The 12,450-nt window shown below is 37.1% G+C and overlaps 1 protein-coding gene across 1 annotated transcript; it reads right to left on the reverse strand.

Moving 5' to 3' along the window:
• Window positions 1–2,964: 2,964 nt before the first annotated feature.
• On the reverse strand, window positions 2,965–10,858 carry LOC125226631 (E3 SUMO-protein ligase NSE2-like). The gene is made up of 5 exons (XM_048130666.1): window positions 10,581–10,858; window positions 9,127–9,277; window positions 7,938–7,987; window positions 6,882–7,002; window positions 2,965–5,417 (listed from the first exon to the last, which is right to left on the reverse strand). The coding sequence occupies exons 1-5, from the start codon at window positions 10,767–10,769 to the stop codon at window positions 5,278–5,280; spliced, it is 651 nt and encodes a 216-aa protein (XP_047986623.1). The 5' UTR covers window positions 10,770–10,858; the 3' UTR covers window positions 2,965–5,277.
• Between the last annotated feature and the right edge of the window lie 1,592 nt (window positions 10,859–12,450).

A 12,450-nucleotide genomic window follows, 5' to 3' on the forward strand; every position in this document is an offset into this window, starting at 1 on the left:
CAAACCTTTCGATTTCGTCACCGCCATACAAAATGTATGAAAAAATGGTAACGGAATGGGAAAAACCTTAGGACACTTTTTTTCTCCTATTAGGATTGAAAGAGCTCGCGATTCTGAGTGGAAACCACATAAAAAATTCCAAATGCAAAAAAAAACTAGTTGAAAATCGGCGTATAGGTATTTTGAGTACTAGGGGAAGACAAATATTACAATGGTTTCTATGTCGGAAATCATCCCTAAAGAGAATGAAAAAGAGGTGGAGTCAAATTGAGTCAATAAAATATTTGAATTGCCTGTTAATTGTAAGAATATGCTGAAATGAAATGTTGCCATTAGACATTATCCAGGCATTATACCATAGAGGAAGAGTTGTAATTCCATACATCAGTAAATGAGGGTTATTTGTATAGGCATAGTTAGAATTATCAGTACGACTACTCGATACTAGGTGGCAACTGTGTCTCGTCTGCCAAAACTTAAAATATTAGAACAGTTTACAACTTATATTACAAGCAGAAAGAATTGAAAACAGAATACTGATTAATACTATTGTAATATTAGCTAAAACTTGGTGAGCATTAGTTGACGCGTGATTGTCGCTAGATGTCACTTAACTATGCCTATATAAATAACTCGCATTTACTGATGTATGGAGTTACAACTCCCTTACTTAATCCTCTATGGTTATACTTAGTCAACTGTTGGTACAGTCGAGGTATCAAATACAGATGTGGACAAAGTGCCAGAAGTGTGTATACACGACTTCATTGCTTGTATTTGAAGGTTGTGGATACACCTTTTTGGCACTTCTGACATTGACTGTACCTATAGTTCTAATTCCACGCGACGCGGACGTAGTCACAATCAAAAGCTATGTTAGCGGTCAAAATGTAAATGTTAATATTAAGTCTGATTAGTCATTGTTTGATTATTATAGCTAAGTCCAATTATTATAAGCGCAAAGTCGTTATTATTAAAATGTGTGTTATTTTTTTTAAATGACAAGCATTTATGGTAAATTATGACTGTAATTAAGTAAAAATAAAATTAAACCGTTTAAGAAATGTGCAGCTTTATTTTTGCGGTCGATTAAATCCCAATTTCCCAATGTTATACACGGTCGACATTACTTACTATTTCCGTGATAATGATAATTTCTGATGTGGCTCAAAACATAAGTTACCTATTTATTTTATAAGGGGGCAAAGCACGTGTCAATATTAAGACTCGAGTAAGCGAAAGATTCCAATATTAAACCAAGAACGTAGCGAGTGGTTGGGAACGTGGAACCTAGAGCGTTGCGAGGGTTTCAAGTCACGTAGATTAAACTAATTTTGCCACCGAGTGAAAATCAAAATAAGTTTTAAAATTTCAAAATCATCAATTTATACGTCAATTCTCTCTTTCTAGCAGGAACTTAAAACTTGTATGAAATTACTTTGCACTCTTGTGGATAAAATGCGACTTTGCTATAGTTTTCGAAGTATCAGGACTAGGGTTGCCAACTTTTTTTTAGGGAAATATAGTATTTTAGAAAATTCCATCTAAAAATATAGTACATCGAAATAAAATATAGTACGGTACACATAATCGATAACCAAGTCGTAGAGATCGTTCTTTCTGTCCACTCTAAGGGGCTCCATTTGGTTTTCATCGATTTTTGACAAGTTTTGTGTTGCATTGGTTCTCTTATTTAAGTATCGTCAAAAGTTGTATGGCCGAATATCATTTTCCAACTCACGTTTCGCGGAATTTTATTCCGCCGAATGTTCATTTCCCAACTTATTGTTTTATTTGCCAAGCTCACATTTACTAACTTAACATTTGGCCTTAAAAAAGCAAACTTTCATGTTGTCGAATGTTTTACTTAGCGTAATATATAACTAGTTTATCTATTGTATGTAATGTCCCAAATGTTTTATTGAACACCAACAATATATATGGCGTATTTCGAAAAATATGCAATATTGAGTCTTCTATCACTTTCTAAATTTATTGACAGGTATGCAATTTTTACTTACGTACCTATTAATATTCTTTTAATTTCAATAGTTACCTACTTACTTTTTTTACAAGACCCATATTAAAAAAAAAAGAATACCCATATTATAAGTACTATTATTTTTTATGAAATTTTACATTGTTTTAAAAACATTTTTACTTCAATGAAATCTAAACTTTTATAAAAATGCAAAAGCGATTTTAATTTTAAACTAATTAAGGCAAAAATTTCGGCAAAAAGCACCAGTTTCGGTCCTAAAATAGTTCAACTTTGATGCTAAATATCACAGAATCAATGAGCTGTGAAGTAGGTACCTAATTATGGGATGCTAGTTTGTTTAAAGACGATTCTATTAATATGATATGCTTTAGAAACTATCGTAATATTCATAATACCAATGGATTCAAATCGAAGCTCATCGGAGTAGAGAATCCCCTTAAGAAATGTCGTTATTTAATATATCATGGAAAAAATACAAATGTTTGCAAACAACGGTGGCTTTATACGTAACTGCAATATTTGCAGGTCAGAAAGAAGTAATGAAATGTACAGAAATTTTTTTCATTATCAAAACGCCGCTCCTGGCGGTTTGACCCTAGTGTAAATTTGCCACTGGCATGGACCCCAAAAATATAGTACTTTTGCGTACTATATATGTTTCATATAGAATATAGTACGCTGGGCCAAAATATAGTACAGTACTATATTATATAGTACGGTTGGCAACCCTAATCAGGACAGCCTTTACCAGTGGGTGTGGTGAAAGAAACTATTTTGCATTGTGTTGCTGTTTATTTTGATATCAATCTACCTTATGAAATAATTATAAAAATACGTAAAAATAAACATATCCGTCATCATTTATCATTTTGTACCTTTTTTTAGTACCCACACAACTTAAAAATGGGCAACCAAATCTTGACACTAACAAAAAGGCCCGAAATTCAAATTTTAGATTAGAAGTATACCTTCGCCTCTACATTTTCAATCAATTTGTAAGTGTTTGTAAGTGATATTAAATAAAAATTATAGGACATCCTTACACAGATGATTGATGATTCCGTCAACTTTGTGAAGTCGATTGGCCGATGAGCCCTACCTTTTTTAAATTTGCCGCCATTTTAGTGCCAAGATTTGGTTGACCGTCTATAGCTGAGTTTAGACCAATCGAAACCAAATCGAAAGTTGCAGCAATAACTTGCACGTCTAAACTCAGCTTATAGCATAGAGGTACAAGTATGGAAAGATTTGTAACTCCATACATCAATAAATAAAAGTTATTTGTAGTGACATCTAGCGTCATTCACGCGTCAACTAGCGTAAATTATCAGTACTGCTACTCGTCAATAGATGTCGCGACGAACAAAAAGTCTAATGCTCAACAATTTTTAACTAATAGAGAACGTGAAAGAACTATAGAGAGCAGCACTGGCCGACTAAAGCGACACTGCGCGGATAAAATGAAAAGCAAAAACTTATCTGTCAAACTGCGGTCACGTATTACAAACTGAAAAACATGAGTAAATAGAGGTAATAAAATTATGATTAAAATAATAAAGTACGGCTTTGTTCCCATGAAGAGCGACATCGAGCGCGGTCAGAACAACGTCAAAGGGCTCAAATTATTTCAGGCGGGCCACGTTTTAGATGTGACTGAGAAAATCAACGTCGACAAAACATCCAAAATTAGTGGATGAATCGTAGCCCAAACGAGGATTTCTAATGTTTATGAAGCCCAAATTACAGTAAGTATGTTATTGTTAACAGTAATAACAGAACTGTATTTGCGACTGCAACCGACGGCAGTTCTTAATCATCCCGCCAGAAACTTTACCTCGTATGCTTTGAAACCTGGAGATGCTTGAAGCCTGTATCTATTGTTTTATTGTTTACTAATGATGATTATCACAATTCAAATATAAGCGTTATAATTCAAGTATTGATCATACTTACGCATGTTTCTTTATTGCATTTATCCATAAATTTCGCTTTTCACGAGTCCAAGGTACGAAAGTGCTTTCAGCTGGAATGCTATAAAATTTTATATTTTTCACTTTATGCTGGTTGCCCCGCATTGTGCTAGGACACACAACAATTCATTTTAACGTCCTATTATTCCCTATTTTAGCAAATATTATGAATACAAAATATTTCCGTGACAAAGCAAAGTGACAGGTTGATAGTATTTGGTTTCCCATTATAGCCACTAGATGGCAGACTCTCCAACGCGCACGGTCCCTATATTCGTTCGTTCGTTCCTGTGGCGCTACAATACCTTTGTGGGTCTTGGTCTCCTTAGCTAATATTACAGTAGTATTAATCAGTACTCTGTTTCCAATTCCTGTTTTAATATTACATTTTTGGCAGACGCGACACTGTTGGCACCTAGTGTCGAGTAGTGGCACTGATAATTTACGCTATTTGACAAGTGATTGACGCGTGATTGACGCTAGATGTCACTACCAATAACTTGCATTTACTGATGTATGGAGGTACAACTCCTTACATTCCTCTATGGTCTATCTATGAGCAGTTCAGTTCCCGAATCCTTTGTACATAGCATAGAGGAATATGTAAGGGAAGAGTTGTAACTCCATACATCAGTAAATGCAAGTTATTTGAAGTGACATCTAGCGACAATCGCACGTCAATCATGCGTCAAATAGCGTAAATTATCAGTACTACTACTCGATACCAGGTGCCACCAGCGCTGCGTTGCCAAAAATGCAATATCAAAACACTTTATAACTTATATTTCAAACAGAAGGAATTGAAAACAGAGTACTGATTAATACTATTGTAATATTAGCTAAAAATTGTTGAGCATTAGACTTCTTGTTCGTCGCGACATCTATTGACAAGTAGCAGTACTGATAATTTACGCTAGTTGATGCGTGATTGATGCGTGGATGAGCTAGATGTCACTACAAATAACTTGCATTTACTGATGTATGGGGTTACAACTCTTCCTTTACTTATTCCTCTATGGTACATAGTCACGTCAGCAAATCCTAATTTGTTACCAACATTTAGTAATATAAGTCGACTTTCGTAAGATATATACAGGATAATTGTTATAATTAAGAAAATATAGATACTAGAGAACCTTAATGACGAAATAAAACACTAAAATTTCGATTCATCAAAAATATCTTGGTAACAAAATAGGAATATTAAAAACAAATTTAACTTTTTCCTTAACATTTGTGCAAACTTTTCGAGAACTGCTGCTATAGTAAATATTATAGGACTTCTATCTATTAATGCAGGTATGATTATAAAGTATCGTCCAAAGCGAGAGGATCGGAGCCCTGTATCATAGTGGAGTGAGCGTTCAGTGTGAGCCGGAACATCAGTTCCTCGTCGGAAACCAGGTGGCTGACGTCCACCGCCTGCTTGTTGCCGCACCCCACCACTGGAAACAACAAATATTATTTTTAATACCTGGACTATTATTTTAAAGTTGTCCACCCCATTTTTTTTTGGATTTGGAAATTTTTATGTGATTTTCCTCAGAATCGCGAGCTCTTTTAATTCTAATAGGAGAAAAAAAGTGTCCCAAGGTTTTTTTTTCCATTCCGTTACCGTTTTTTCATACATTTTGTATGGCGGTAACGGAATGGACGGTTCGAAAAAATTTATGGAAATCTTGGGACATTTTTTTTCTCCTATCAGGATCGAAAGAGCTCGCGATTCTGAGTATTAGTCGCGTAAAAAATATCCATGTTACAAAAAAAGTGGGGTGGACAACTTTGAAAAAAATGGCCCGCCTTCTTCTTTAGTCGTTCCCTCAATGCTGAGGATCGTGACATCATGTCATTCTGTTGAAGACTAGGTCCCTCCATAGGCGTCTGTTCCTCGCCAAGCGCATGGCCTAGTGCAGTTTTAATCGCATGGTGCAGTAATATACCGTGTTATATATATATTTTTTTTTATTATGGACTGATCGGCGATTGACCCTAGTCACACCTGATGGGAAGTGAAGACAGAGTCTAAGATGGAGCTCACCGATTCAGTAATAGCCTATTCACTCTACGTTTAAAGAGACTGAGGTCGTACAGGGCATATTTTGATAGCGGGTCAGTGAGGGCAGCTATAGTATGAATTTTCTGCCAAATCTCCAGCCATCCTCCTGCCATCCGCCAGTGCCAAAGTCTCAGTGTAGTTAAAAAGCAACTATCATGATAGCAATAAGGTTCAAATCCATAAAAAGCCCTTTCGGAGATAACACGTTTTGTCATCTTCAAAAAAGTTACCTGCACACTGCAAACTGTTTAATAAATTTGAACCTTATTGCTATCATGATATGTAGTTGCTTTTTAACTACACTGAGACTTTGGCACGTGCTGTGGAAACGGGACCTAACCGCGGCGAATAATAGAAACAAAGGCCTTTGTTTAACAGATTAGGGCAAAACCGAAAAGTTCATCTCAGAAAATTCATACTATACCAGATCCCGTGCTGCTACGCGAAAACGGTCTTAGGAGTCCTTTGTTTTTTTAATTTATGAAAGCGTTTACAGATTTTGGAAAAAACTTGCAAGGTGCTAGAAAAAGGTAATTTTTCAAACTTTTTTTTTGACGCGAATCGATCCTATTCCTATCAAGGGTCAAAAGCTTGTATTGAACCATAAAAAAATGTCCGGCTAGGTAATCCACAAATCATGAAAAACTTCTCTCACACAATGTGTGGTGTATGATTTTTTTTTTTTCAAAAAAGCTTAATGCCACGCCAATTTTCATAAATTAAAAATGGAAGGAAGATCTGACAGTCGCTTTCGTAAAACTAGTGCTTATGCCAAATCTTGGGATTAATTGTCAAAGCGGACCCCAGGCTCCCATGAGCCGTGGCAAATGCCGGGAATGATGATGATGATTACCTGGGCACTTGGTCCTCCGATTGACCTTCAGTATCTCCATGATGGAGGCTCGCTCGTACACGTGGTTACACAGGCTGTTCCGTACCGGATCCTCTATTGGCTTCTTCGTAATTGGATCAATCTGTAACAACCACAAAATTAAAATTTTGAAAAAACCCCACCGCGACATAGTAGACCGATTTTCATGAAACATGGCTAAGAACACTCCCAACTAACTCAGCTTTCAGACAAAAAGCTAAATCTAAATCGGTTCATCCGTTCGGGAGCTACAATGCCACAGAGAGACACACACACCGACAGACACAGACAGACACGTCAAACTTATAACATCCAGTCGTTTTTCCGTCGGGGGTTAAAAAAACGAGTTTATTGAATAGAATAGAATTACGATACACGTGCGAATAGGAAGTTCGAAACGAGTGGCGATAAGTTAAAACACGACCGAAGAGTGTTTTATATCGACACAAGTTACGAATTTCCTTTTCGCACGTGTATCTACGATTTTCAGTACAGATGGCCATCCGAAGTTTCGACCTGACATATAACCACTTCTCGCACTAGTGCGTAAAAAAAGCACCATCTGTACTGAAAAAAAAAGTGTTTATTGAATAGGAGGTACACATTACGATGCACGTGCGAAAAGGAAATTCGTAACTAGTGTCGATTCAAAACACTTTTTAACCCCCGACGCAAAAACGATGGGGTGTTATAAGTTTGACGTGTCTGTCTGTGGCATCGCAGCTCCCGAACGGAATGGTGACGCGAGAAGTGGTCCATTTCTTGTCAGCGTGCGTAGCCGAATGGCATTTCTCCGACGCCAAACGAAAACGAAACGCCGCGCCAGTTAGTCCGGCTCTGTCGCGCCAATACGCACGAGCGATAGAGATAGATATCTACGAGCGTTTCGTTTCGTGAGCGTTTCGTGAGCGTTTGTGCCATTCGGCTACGCACCCTGGTCGAAACTTCGGAGGCATATAGCGAAACACGTAGTACGACTTCGTCAAACGTCGTCGTGCAAAGCCAGGGTGGATTGCTAGTGATAAATAAAGTGCTTACCATTCTATTGTCAGATTCAGTGATAGCTAAGTCAGATTCTTCTAAGTTATCTGAAAAAGTTAAAGGAATTCAATTAGCAAGTTGGTAAGAAACGCATATTGATAATTATTTATAATCATGCTGTACATGGGGCCACAATTCAACCATATGCGAGTGTGTTTAGTAAAACGTCCCACTATTATCCACTTGACAGTCCTACGATAGCATAGTATCCAAAAAAAATTCCGGTAGACAGTCCTACGATACCTTACTATCCAAAAGAGGGGATGGAGACACAGTTGATTAAAGTGACATCTAGCGAAATATTGCGGCATTATTTACTTATTCTCTTGATACAATAACGTAGCCTAACTACATAGTTTGCTACAAAAAGTATAGATGGCAGTGTACGCTCGTTACTTAGTGAATGAAAAAATAAATTCGGCAGTGCCTTGTCAAACTCCGCGTGTTTGTGTTTGATTTTGAATTTGTTTAATTTTTTTTGGATATCTTCATGAGAACTGTATGTGTTGGTTGTGGTATCATTATAAAGGTAAAATAGTATATTTCTCTGATACGTAATAAAAAAAGGGGGTCATCGCTCAAAATTTCCTGTAATTTAAGTAATAGTCAAATAAAAAATTTCTTCATTTTTTTTCGATTACATAAGTTTAACCTTGATTTATAGTATATAATCATACATATTTTACTATCACTATAATTTTATTTCAAGTACTGTACGTTCATTTATACCGAAGTATTTTTTTTTGAACTATACCTTGTGTAGTTTAGAAGATACAGACGTTTTTGTAAAAAGTTGTGAATGCGCAGCGCGCTGCGCGCGTCGCTTAAAAACCCGGACGGTTGACCGGAATATGGTCGCACGGGCTGGACTGTCAAGTGGTTATATGAATAAACTGACAATGCGGCTTTATAGCAATCAACAAAGTGGGACGTTTTCCAGTGCACACTCACATATGCAATTCTACTAAATGCTAGCAGGAAGATCATGCCAATTTCAATCTGAAGGCAGTGGCTTCGAACCCTGGCCTGTAGCAATGAGTTTTTTAGAACTTATGTGTGAAATGTCATTTGATATTTTACCAGTTACTTTTCGGTAAAGGAAAACATTGTGAGGAAACTGGAGTAATCACAATATGGCCTAGTCACCCCTCGATTTTAAAGAAAATATGATTAAACTTCAACTTACTCCTAGTTTCCTTCATGCCTCGCTGTATTCTCTTGGTCATTTCCAGCATATACGGGTGCTTAGCTACATTGAGCCTCTTGTTCGCCAAGCTGATGAGGTATTGGCTAAATTTATCTTGGAGCGAGTCCACATTTGACGCATCTGTTTCTTCCTGCGGACATCATGCAATTTGTATGTAGTTTACAGTTTTTCTCCTATATTTTCTTTTTCTGATTTGCCTTACTGCTAAAATGAATGTGCGGTAAAAGCTGCACGCTGACAACATTGGCAGAGCAACTCGACTGCCCACTCACTAAGGGTAGAGGTGGTATATTTTTACCTCTCTCTACAACCTGATTCTACCCTTCAGGTGTGAGAAATTTTTACATTTCTTTTGATGGCTTAATGTTCCAACAGAAACTCTGTGAAACAAAGGACTTCTTATTTCTTACTATCAAACACCGAGCTATAGCCTCATCAGTCATGTACAAATTTTTGTACACATTTCAAAATTCGAATGTATAATGAGTAACAAAAGGTTCCAAATTCAAAAACAACAAATGCTACCAGGGCTTTTTAGGGTTCCGTAGTCAACTAGGAACCCTTATAGTTTCGCCATGTCTGTGTGTCCGTCTGTCCGTCCGTCCGTCCGCGGATAATCTCATTAACCGTTAGCACTAGAAAGCTGAAATTTGGTACCAATATGTATATCAATCACGCCAACAAAGTGCAAAAATAAAAAATGGAAAAAAATGTTCTATTAGGGTACCCCCCCTACATGTAAAGTGGGGGCTGATTTTTTTTTTCATTCCAATCCCAACGTGTGATATATCGTTGGATAGGTATTTAAAAATGAATAAGGGTTTGCTAAGATCGTTTTTTGATAATATTAATATTTTCGGAAATAATCGCTCCTAAAGGAAAAAAAAGTGCGTCCCCCCCCTCTAACTTTTGAACCATATGTTTAAAAAATATGAAAAAAATCACAAAGACTTTCTAGGAAAATTGTTTTGAACTTCATAGGTTTAGTAGTTTTTGAGAAAAATACGGAAAACTACGGAACCCTACACTGAGCGTGGCCCGACACGCTCGTGGCCGGTTTTGTTTTTTTATTATAAATGGGCTTACTCTTGGCCACAGACTAGCCAAAAGAAAAAAACTATGGCCTATAATGGAGTGAGCTCGCCCAGATACCTGTTCACTCTTGATTTGAAGGTTGCCAGGTTATATGAGCTCGGAAATATAGCCGCCGGAAAGGAATTCCACTCCTTGGCAGTGCGCATAAGAACAGAAGAAGCAAAGCGATTTTCGGGATATCTACCAAGTAAGGATGGTCATGCGTCTAAGAGACCGATGGTAGAATGGAGACGGCGGAATAGGCTCGTGTAACCGGTGTAGCTCATGAGCACACTCCCCGAAGTGCAACCTTACCAACTTAAGAGCATAAAACTTTCAAAAATATAAACTGTACGAACTTCTGCCTTAGCCAAAGCCTGCTTAGCTACATCCTCCTGTGCTTCCAACATGCAATAGTCCTCTACATAGGACTTCAGCTTCGTGAATTCCTCTTCTTTCTCCTCATCCAGGTATTTGGTGATATTGTCCGAACAGAGGTAGAGACTCGTCATGCATTGCTTACGGAGTTCCGCGAGATTTGTATCCATTTTTTATAAATATGTAATACTTATAAACAGAATACAACAGTGGCAAAGAATAGAAAGTGGATCAAGAAGAAAATAAATCAACACAACAAAATGCGCCAACGGCAAAACAAAACTGTCAAGTCAAGACTGTCACCACAGATTACTAATATGTAGCTGACTGTCACTGTCAATCTTTCAAAAATGCGTTCATAATATACACCGGTCAAATCTTACATGAAAATCGGCTAAAAAAACAAAGTGTGATGTAAAGCTGGATTTTTGGTATGTTATTTGGATTCCTTGGAGGAATGTAAGACTATATTTTGCAAGCAAAAAAAAAGTGTGCTAACTTCGTAATTTAAAAAAAAAAGTAAAAAAATCGGACTTTTTTTGGTTTTTATTTTTTTATTAAAAAAATATGCGTTTTTGGTCAAAAGTTGCTTTGTAATGTTGAAAGCGCATTAAATTTCAAACAGTTTGACATCTTTTTTATCAATGTTCGTCAAATAGTTTTCGAGATATGAAGCGTCAAAAAAGGTTAATTTTTGACGCATTTATAAAATGTAGCGTTTTGCCAATATTTTTAGACAAATATCTGCAAAATACTTCATGATATGATATATATTGCAATATAACATTGTATAAAATTTATTTTGCTTTAGTTTTAGTGCAAATAAAGGTCAGTAAGACAAATAGTTACTTTGGTGAACAAAAAAAATCTATAAATAGAGAAGCCAAGAGTCTGGTAGATTGGTTAAGGTAAAATAGTTTACGCTAAAAGTTTTAGGTTGAAAGTGCTATCTATTCGATCTTACTTTCTTTGATATCCGTTTATCTGAAAAAATTGTCTAAGCTAACTTTGCATCGATTTGACTATTACTAATGAAGAAATAAAATACAATAAAATTTTGAAGTTTAGTAAATTAGAAAAATAAAACAGAATTAGTTAGATTTTACTTTTTCCTTTTTGAGGGTCCTGGTTCTGCATCTTGATGGCACAACACCTGTAGTGATAGAAAGTCCACTTGAGTTGTATTTGACCACCAATTGCTGTGGAATAAACTACGGGAACGGAAAGCGCCCACGCCAATTATTAAGATACTGGAGAAGTGGTATTCCCAGCAGAAGAACGTAGTAAGATGGAAGTCAACTCTGTCTACAGCCAGCGGGCTAAACTGTGGCGTGAGACAAGGAGGCAGTATGTCTCCGGCTCTCTTCAGCATGTACAGTACATGGATGGGCTGTCGCAGGCTTTGACCAGTACCGAGGTTGGCTGCTCCATCAATGGGCAAATGATAAATCACATCGCATATGCAGACGATATGGTCCTACTAGCACCATCTGTGGGAGCTATTGCAGACGATATGGTCCTACTAGCACCACCAGTTACTTGCAGAATGCGAAAGATACGCCAGCCAGCATAACATGAGATACAATCCGGACAAGTCTGAATTTATGCTCATGGAGGCAGCACATATGCCCACACATGTACCAACTCTTTTGCTTGATGGAGTTCAATTGCGGAGAGTACACGAAGTCAAATATCTTGGCCACATCTTGTTGTCCAGTTTAAAAGACCAGGAGGACATAGAAAGGCAGAGGCGAGCCACCGCAGTAAGGGCAAACATGTTGGCTAGAAGATTCGCCAAATGTAGTGACAGCGTAAAAAGACAGCAGGGTGGCTAGCCGAATGGCACAATCG

Source organism: Leguminivora glycinivorella, chromosome 5 (assembly GCF_023078275.1).
Source record: "Leguminivora glycinivorella isolate SPB_JAAS2020 chromosome 5, LegGlyc_1.1, whole genome shotgun sequence".
In the NCBI taxonomy this organism is placed as follows: domain Eukaryota; kingdom Metazoa; phylum Arthropoda; class Insecta; order Lepidoptera; family Tortricidae; genus Leguminivora; species Leguminivora glycinivorella.

Bases quoted from the DNA above. Each gene is read 5' to 3' on its own strand.
- LOC125226631 (XM_048130666.1), bottom strand. From the start codon at position 10,769: ATGGATACAAATCTCGCGGAACTCCGTAAGCAATGCATGACGAGTCTC. The intron at 7,988-9,126 runs GTAAGTTGAAGT...TAACTTTTTCAG, and splicing joins AGGCATGAAGGAAACTAGGA to ATAACTTAGAAGAATCTGAC. The intron at 7,003-7,937 runs GTAAGCACTTTA...TGGTTGTTACAG, and splicing joins CTGAATCTGACAATAGAATG to ATTGATCCAATTACGAAGAA.